Source organism: Lactuca serriola, chromosome 4 (assembly GCF_051521515.1).
Source record: "Lactuca serriola cultivar US96UC23 chromosome 4, Lser_US96UC23_V15, whole genome shotgun sequence".
Taxonomy (NCBI): Eukaryota; Viridiplantae; Streptophyta; class Magnoliopsida; order Asterales; family Asteraceae; genus Lactuca; species Lactuca serriola.
Genome location: NC_136411.1, coordinates 284,752,566 through 284,761,044, shown reverse-complemented (window position 1 = coordinate 284,761,044; position 8,479 = coordinate 284,752,566). Strand labels below are relative to the sequence as shown.

At 32.4% G+C, this 8,479-nt stretch overlaps 1 protein-coding gene across 1 annotated transcript; it reads right to left on the bottom strand.

Moving 5' to 3' along the window:
* Window positions 1-2,746: 2,746 nt before the first annotated feature.
* Window positions 2,747-7,936, bottom strand: LOC145097100 (ribonucleoside-diphosphate reductase large subunit). The gene is made up of 16 exons (XM_079034603.1): window positions 7,583-7,936; window positions 7,089-7,150; window positions 6,910-6,997; window positions 6,437-6,700; window positions 6,032-6,349; window positions 5,761-5,931; window positions 5,574-5,666; window positions 5,334-5,483; window positions 5,157-5,243; window positions 4,740-4,904; window positions 4,531-4,650; window positions 3,960-4,162; window positions 3,539-3,688; window positions 3,305-3,452; window positions 3,127-3,210; window positions 2,747-3,046 (listed from the first exon to the last, which is right to left on the bottom strand). Exons 1-16 carry the CDS (start codon window positions 7,808-7,810, stop codon window positions 2,942-2,944), a joined length of 2,436 nt encoding a protein of 811 aa, XP_078890729.1. The 5' UTR covers window positions 7,811-7,936; the 3' UTR covers window positions 2,747-2,941.
* Between the last annotated feature and the right edge of the window lie 543 nt (window positions 7,937-8,479).

The following is an 8,479-nucleotide window of genomic DNA, read 5'->3' as shown; positions in this document are numbered from 1 at the left end:
AGCTGACCTCACGAAGTGAGCAGCCTTCTCTCACGTCGTGAGCCCCAAGAAGCTTAACAGAAACGAGTCATTCAATCCTCACATCCTGAGACCCTATGTCTCACGTCGTGAGCACAATCTGAAGCCAAAATCCAACAACTTAAGTCCTTAATCCATTAATCCTTTTATTCTAACTTTCCAGAAGGTCTTATAACTCCATAATACACTTAAAAGTTGATGCTTTATAGGCATGTAAGTCAAATTCATGTCTAGATCTCATTTGGGGCCAAAATTGAAGAAAAGGTCATACAACTTTCATGCAAGGTTCCAAAACCCAACCATTGACTATATCTGAACTTCATGACACTCTAAAGACCCTTATAACCCATAAAGTTGCCAAATTTATGGTTTCCATTCATTCAAACTTGCTCAACCAAGGAGAAAAGTAGGACAATACTTAGATCTAGCCACAAACAACAATAAAGGTGGAAGCTTTGACACTTACAAAGGTCCAAAAACAATGTGAGGTGATGAGGGTGATGATTCCTTAAGCCTCTCCAAAAGATCATCATCATCTTCTTCATCTCTTCTTCTTCAAACCAAGAAATGCTCCAAAAAGGCCAAGAATCTAGCAAGGAGTGAAGGCTAGGGTTTTCTGAGGTGAAAGGGGGTTTGGAGGCTGATAATGAACCCTAAAATGGGTTTAGAGGGGCTTAAATACGAAGGAAACTCTAAAAGATCATGGGCTTGGGCTGCATTAGTTCTCACGTCGTGAGCCTCTATGCCTCATGTCGTGAGATCAGTCCGGACAAAATTTACATATTAACTCTCCTCACATCGTGAGACCCCATTTCCTCCAAAATTCGACATTTTGACTCCTTGAAACCCTAAATCGATCCATCTTAGAAAGCGTGTGTTACATTATTTTCAAGTTATTAATTTATTGAGTTATATGCTTTGTCTGTAACTTTATAATGGTTGATTCAAATTAATATAAAATATTATGAAGATACGGGCAATGTTTTTTATGTGTAAATTAATGAGAAAATGATGATACTGTATAATGAAATATAAAACTGAGTAGATTAAAAACAACCGCAGTCAATCATGGAAATGCAATTTTTATATGACAAATTAAAAATTAAGATATTTTAATAAACATATATGAAAACATATATTAAATTACAAATGAAAATTAAGAATAAAGTGTGTTTTATTATTAATAAATAAAAGATGTACTAAGAAATGAAATTTTAAAATTGTTTATAAATTTCTAAAAATTTCTTTAAACACAACATTGAAAGTTTTATTTGTAAGTCTACCATCTTTATCTAAAATTAACAATTTTAATTTTTCTCTACTTTGAACTCTAGATAAGGCAATATACAATTGACTATATGTAAAACCCGGTTCTTTGACAAACAAACCAACATTCGATAAGGACTGTCATTGTCTCTTGTTAATTGTCATTAGAAAACATACGAATAGTGGAAATTGTCTTCTTTGGAATTTGAACGGATTTTTTTAGATAGGCTTAAGGATATTCTTGGAATAAATAGCAATGTACATTCATATTTTGTGTTGTATTGTTTTTTGATTGTCTTAGTTTCTATTTACATAAAATGCATTGCATAAAAGATTAAAAATAGTAACATTAATAGTATAAAAATAAAGTAGGATGCTATAAAATTAAAAATAATGGAAGTAGATTTGTATTTTTCGCATGTAATCCAAAAATAAAACTATAGAATGGAGGAATAAATAGCAATGTACATTCGGAATGACCGTACATTCTAGAATATATTATCCTAGAATATGTGTGTTGTTAATCAGCCCTTCCTTTAACCCACCTACAACTATGGACTCTCATGTGATTTACACAACAACCAGTATATATGGACTTCTTCTCACTGCTATATTACTTTCAAAAGAAAAACTGATTACACACTAAAACAAATGACAACCTAACCTATTTATAAACTATTGTACCTATAAAATAGGTACATATCCTACCAGAAACGTGGGTATACAAGACTGAATAATCTCCGTAATTCCCATATAGAAGAAAGTGAATATTTTATAAATTTTATAAAATATTGATTATTTTTTTCCAAATACTTTAAATGTATGGGTTACTTTACTGAATTTCCCAATACTCTATGCTTAAAATCATTTTACAAAGTTGACATATTAAAATACCTAGTGCTTTTGGGTTTAAACCATAAAAGCACTTTGCGTCGATGAAATAATTTATCTATATATTCCACGTACATGTATTTCAACATTTAGTAGGTTTTGATTAGAAAAATCTACACATCATTTGCTACAAATAATACTTATAAATACTTGTGATTTATGATTTATATAATCTATATATACCTGGTATTTGATTGGGTTTTTTTGTTAAAGCTATTGATTAGCTTGGGCACAAAATTTCAAAGCTGACTCGCTCAAGCTCATTGTGTTGGCTGAACCATTTGGATGTTATTCCAAAGTTTGGAGGGTATAATGGTCCACTTTGGCTGTTTCGAGTTAATGAAGCCCAAGGTGTTGTTTTAAGATTTGAGGTTATAGAAGTCCTTTTGGTTGTTGTCACGTGTTGTAGTTTAGGCTTCGTAATATGATATGGATCCTTGTAATGTTCCCCTTACATGTTATTTATAAGAATTGTTTCCCAATACACAACACAAAAATGATCTATAATTAACTCTACCAAAAATAATACTATCACTAGAGCAATCTCAATAGAAAGTTGGAAACAGATAAATGAAGTAACACTTAAATTTAAACATATTTATACCATATTTATATAATAATCCAAGTTAAACGTTAAACCAAATACCCTCATCTCACATACCAATATACACAAAATACTTCTCAAACCCCTAAATCCTAAATAAAAAAAATACAAGACTTAACATTCCATAAGTTTCAAACATTAAATCAAATTATTTCAACAACTTTAACTTCCACACGCCATGCATTCCTCACGATTCATCAAAGAACACACCATTTGTGACATTTTTGTGTTATCATCTTCTTCACCAGTTGTTGCCTTTATATTTTCCTACATTCATTCCAATTACTTTAGTCTATACAATTTAATAATAAAAAAAAGAAAATGATTTTAACAATATAAAAAGTTACCTTGAGAATAGAAGTATCCACAGTGAACTTAATCGCATCAGCTGCAGCCCTTGATCGCAAGTAATACATCCCAGTTTTAAGCCCCTGATATACACAACACAAAAATTAATCATTTATTGTATTTTTTTACTTTGAAGCGATTTCATAAATTAAATTTAGTTTAATATAGTTTTAGTACCTTAGACCAAGCATGAAAATGCAAAGAAGTGAGTTTTCCAAAGTTGGGTTGATCCATATGAATGTTTAGGCTTTGACTTTGGTCAATGTAACATCCTCGGTCAACTGCCATGTCAACCAAAGTCCTCTGCTTGATCTCCCAAACAGTTCTGATTTATATATCATGTTTTCACATTAGAATGAGGTTTTTTACAAAAAAATAATCAATAAAAGAAAATTGAGTTTTAAATCATACTTGTAAATAGCTTTCAAATTGTCAGGGATTTCAGTAATTTTCTGAACAGATCCATCTTCATAAATGATCTGATTCTTGAGAGTTGGAGACCAAAGCCCCATTTCAGTCAAATCATATAATAAATGTTTGTTCACTACAACAAATTCACCACTGCAAAAAAAAGATTTTGTTAAATTACAATTTACAAAAATAAAATGGATAATTTAGCAGCTTTTCATTTTTTGCTAAATAATGAAATGAAGTAAAAAAAATTAGCTAAGGAATGGAATAGGTGATTCCATTCCATTAGATAAAACAAATGGTTTTTTTTTCCATTTTTTGATTCCAATGGAATGAACCATTTCAGTCCTTTCTTGATTCCTTCATTCCATGGGAATAGACCATTCCATTATAAAAAGAGAATGGAATCATAATCACTCACCTTAAAACTCTACGACTGTAGATATTGGAAGTGTATGGCTCAAAACACTCATTGTTTCCAAGAATTTGACTAGTTGAAGCAGTTGGCATAGGAGCTACAAGAAGGGAATTGCGTATTCCATTCTTCTCTATCATTCCACGAAGAGCATTCCAATCCCACAAATCCGAAGGTGTCACTCCCCACATATCTGGTTGCAAAACTCCCTATACATTTCACAATAATTAATCATAACTATTAACAACTATTTATTAAAAAGTAAAAATCAAAAATCACAACTTTCCTTAATTTGAAAACCAATAAATTTGTTTGCTTTGTTGATTCACATTGGAACAGAAAGTTACAACTCTAAATCCAACAATGCAACTTCTAAAGACTCAACCCTAGTTTGTTTCCGGGGGTAAAAAGGTAATTTCAAAACCCATAAAGTTGTTCTTTGTTAATTCACATAGGAATTAAAAGTTGCAAACAATGCATCTTCAAAAGACTAAAACCCTAGTTTGTTTCTGAAAAGTACTGTTCTAGGGGTAAAAAGGTAATATAAACAATACAATCCAAAGAGATTTTCACATACCTTACTAACAGGACTTCCAGGATATGTTTCATAAGTGCCTTCTTTTGCAGCTAATTCAGATGAAGCTTTGAGGGCATGGTAGTAAATTGTCTCAAATATGTCTTTGTTCAGTTGTTGAGCCTGGATTTCAAAAACAGAATATATATGATTAGAATTGAAAAGCAGAAAATAATTTGAGGATTAAAAATAAAAAAGAATATAAGAATTACCTCTGGAGAATCGAATGGCATACCAAGCAAAATAAAAGTATCTGCAAGACCTTGAACCCCAATACCAATAGGCCTGTGTCTTAAGTTTGACCTTTTTGCAGTTTCAACAGGGTAGTAGTTTACATCAATGATTTTGTTGAGATTTATTGTAACAACTGATACAATCTGCATAAGATAACACATGTAAAGATTTATAATCATGATGAAATTATAGATTATAGAGCTAATAGCAAGAAATAGCAATGTACTTTCATTAATTTGTTGAGATTTATTCTCTACTTTTGTTATAGATACATTGCATTACTAATAAAGTAAGAGGCTATAAAAAGCAAATCAGTGAAAGGGTGTTGCTATTTCTTGAATTTTATCCTAGATTCTAAAGCATAACACAAGAGTATTAGAGTCAATTAGTCAAACCTCGGCTAGTTTGTCAAAGTCAAAGTATCGGTTGCCAGAACCTTTGCTACCAACAAGCTTTGATGGTTGAGATTCAGCTGGAACTCCCTGAAAGAGATGATAATTGAAACTTAAAATTAAGCATAACAAATATAAAAATTATAATCATATTTAAAAACATATTTTTAAAAGTTATACCTTCTCTCTAACATATCTTGGTAATGCAATGGATGCAAGATTACACACTGCAGTTTCTGTTGGACTTGTGTACTCAATTATTTCAGTACACAGATTTGAAGACTTGATTGTTCCAAGATTCTGCTGATTGCTTTTTCTATTACAGGAATCCTAATAAGAGCAAAAAAAAGGTTTTTTTATTACAATGTGAAAATTAATATGAAGAGAAAACATAAGTATTCAAAAGTTTGTTAAACTTACCTTGAATAGCATGTAAGGGGTTCCGGTTTCAATTTGGGATTTCAAAACTTCAAACCAAAGATTCTGTGCCTGAACAACTTTCTTAGCTTTCCCCTGAATTTGTACAAAAGAAATTCAATTAACTGATAGAACTGGTATAAAAAAACGAATTTAATCATAAAAAGTTGGATGAAAATGATAGTTTTACCTGTCTTTCATATTGGGTATAGAGGTTTTCAAAGTCTTTACCCCAACAATCAGCTAAACCTGGAGCCTCATTTGGACAAAATAAAGACCAAGTTCCATTACTTTGAACTCTTTCCATAAAAAGATCAGGTACCCAAAGAGCATAGAACAAATCACGAGCACGTTGCTCTTCCTGCAAGATTTTAGAATCAAGTTTAGAACTTTATGAACCCCCATTATGATTTTTCAACATAACTTTTAAATGGTATTGACAATTGAAAAAGAATTGCTACCTTTCCATGGTTTTTCCTCAAATCAAGAAACTCAAAGATATCAGCATGCCATGGTTCCAAATAAACAGCAAATGCACCCTTTCTTTTACCACCTCCTTGGTCAACATATCGAGCAGTGTCATTAAACACACGCAACATTGGAATAATACCATTAGATGTTCCATTTGTGCCACGTATGTAACTTCCAGTTGCTCTGATATTATGAACAGAGACACCAATACCCCCTGCTGATTTGCTGATAACAGCACATTCTTTTAAAGTATCATAGATGCCTTCAATGCTATCATCTTTCATGCATATCAGGAAACAGCTACTCAACTGCAAATTACATAATTAACCCCATGTGAGAAACAAAGAAAGATACAAGTTAATGAAACAAAGAAAGGTAAAGATAATTATTCATACTTGAGGCCTGGGTGTTCCAGCATTGAAAAGGGTGGGAGAAGCATGAGTGAACCACCTCTGTGACATTAAATGATATGTTTTGATTACAGAATCAATGTCTTCTTTATGAATCCCAACTGCAACTCTCATCAGCATATGTTGAGGCCTTTCCACAACATTTCCTTCTATCTTTAAGAGATAAGACCTTTCAAGGGTTTTGAATCCAAAATAATCATAGTCAAAGTCCCGATCATAGATAATCTCACTGTCTAACTTTGCAGCATGCTGAAACAATAAACAATTCAAACATAAATAATATAATAAGACTAGATCCCCACATCAGAACAGACAAACAAGTACATAAAGGGACATCAGTTCTGAATTATGCTGATGGCTATGTAGCCAGCAGTAAATATGATCTAGAAGCTAGATAGATCCATAACATCAGAATTAAATCAGAAAACAATTATAGTGTATTGATGAGTATGTGTCACCTTCATGATGATTTCATAAACATCGTCAGCAATAAGAGGAGCCTTCTGCCCAGATCTGTCACTGATATGAGAGTACATATCTTTGATCCTGCAACGACAACCGAGATTTATACAGATCAGGACCTTAAACACTGATATGAACAAAATGGTGTTAATTAAGATAGATCGAGTTCACTTACGTTTCAGAAAATGATTTCTTAGTGTTCTTGTGCAGATTTGAAACAACGATCCTTGCAGCCAACTGTATGAAATGCAAATTACAGATAAAACAATTATTAGCAATTCAATTGGTCAATGATCATATTCAAACAAGAAGAAAAGGTTTATACTAGTTAATTTCATCAACGGAGCCTAAAAACTCTGATCAAGAACTCTAAGATTCGAAAAGAGGATATGTTAGCTAATATCAACTACAAACTTGAAAAAATAGCGAATCCACGCTGTGCGATTCAAATGTTTTGAGTGTCTAACTAACTGCTGCCAATTAAACAAACAACAAGTCTACCACTTACTCTATGAAAATCAATTATGAAATGAAGCATAAAAGTAACGAAATCGCAAGTAACAATTGCGAAAAAAATCCCTAATTAACGAACAAATTAGCATCTATCTATCTAAAAAACAAAATAAATACAACCAAATGAACAATTAAAGGGCGAGTACAGGAACTTACGGAAGCATAGTCGGGATGGTTGGCAGTTAGAGCAGCGGCGGTTTCCGCGGCAAGTTCATCAAGCTGGCTGGTCGTAACACCCTTGTAAACACCAGCACACACCTTCTGGGAAACAAGCACCGGATCACAGTGCTCAATGCTGAGTCCATAACTGAGCTTCTTCAATCGCGCAGTGATTTTATCAAAATGCACAGTCTCTTGACGCCCATCTCTCTTCACCACATACATGTTTTTGAGAGTAATTGAGAAGGGGGTTTCTTGTAACTGATTGTAGATAACAGGAAGAAGGCTACTACTACGGATTATATAGCATGGGGATTGGGGAAGTGTGTGTGTGTGTGTGTGTGTGGAGGCGTTTGAATTTTGGAATTAGGGTTTCCCTCAAAATTTAGGCTTTCCCGCCAGTTGGATAGGCGCGGGTAAATTTGGTAGGTGTGGAGCTGTCTTCGGAGTTTGGGACCACTTGCTTTTGCTTTTGTTAGTTTAATTATATGGTTAATTTTTGTCATTTATAAATATCAAAACATTTTAACACATTTAATTATATGGTTTGTCCCAAAAAAAACAAAGAAAATAATCTTGAAACTTAAGCATGAGTTCTAAAACAAACACATGGAGGTAATAATGTTTATTTGTGACTTAAATGTGTTGATTCTGTTTATTTGATAAATGATACTATAACTTATTTATTGATAGCTATTAAAATAGATAAATTTCTATATATCACATAGTTTGTATTAGGTAACTCCAAATTAAAAAAAATAATCGTAGGTTTTTAAATAAATGATTTAAACGTGGATTCTGAACAAAGTTTATTCGGATTCTTTAAAAACTAAATTTTCTAAAATCTTTAAAACTCAGCTGTCAAACATATGAAAAAAATTTAAGTCCAAACTT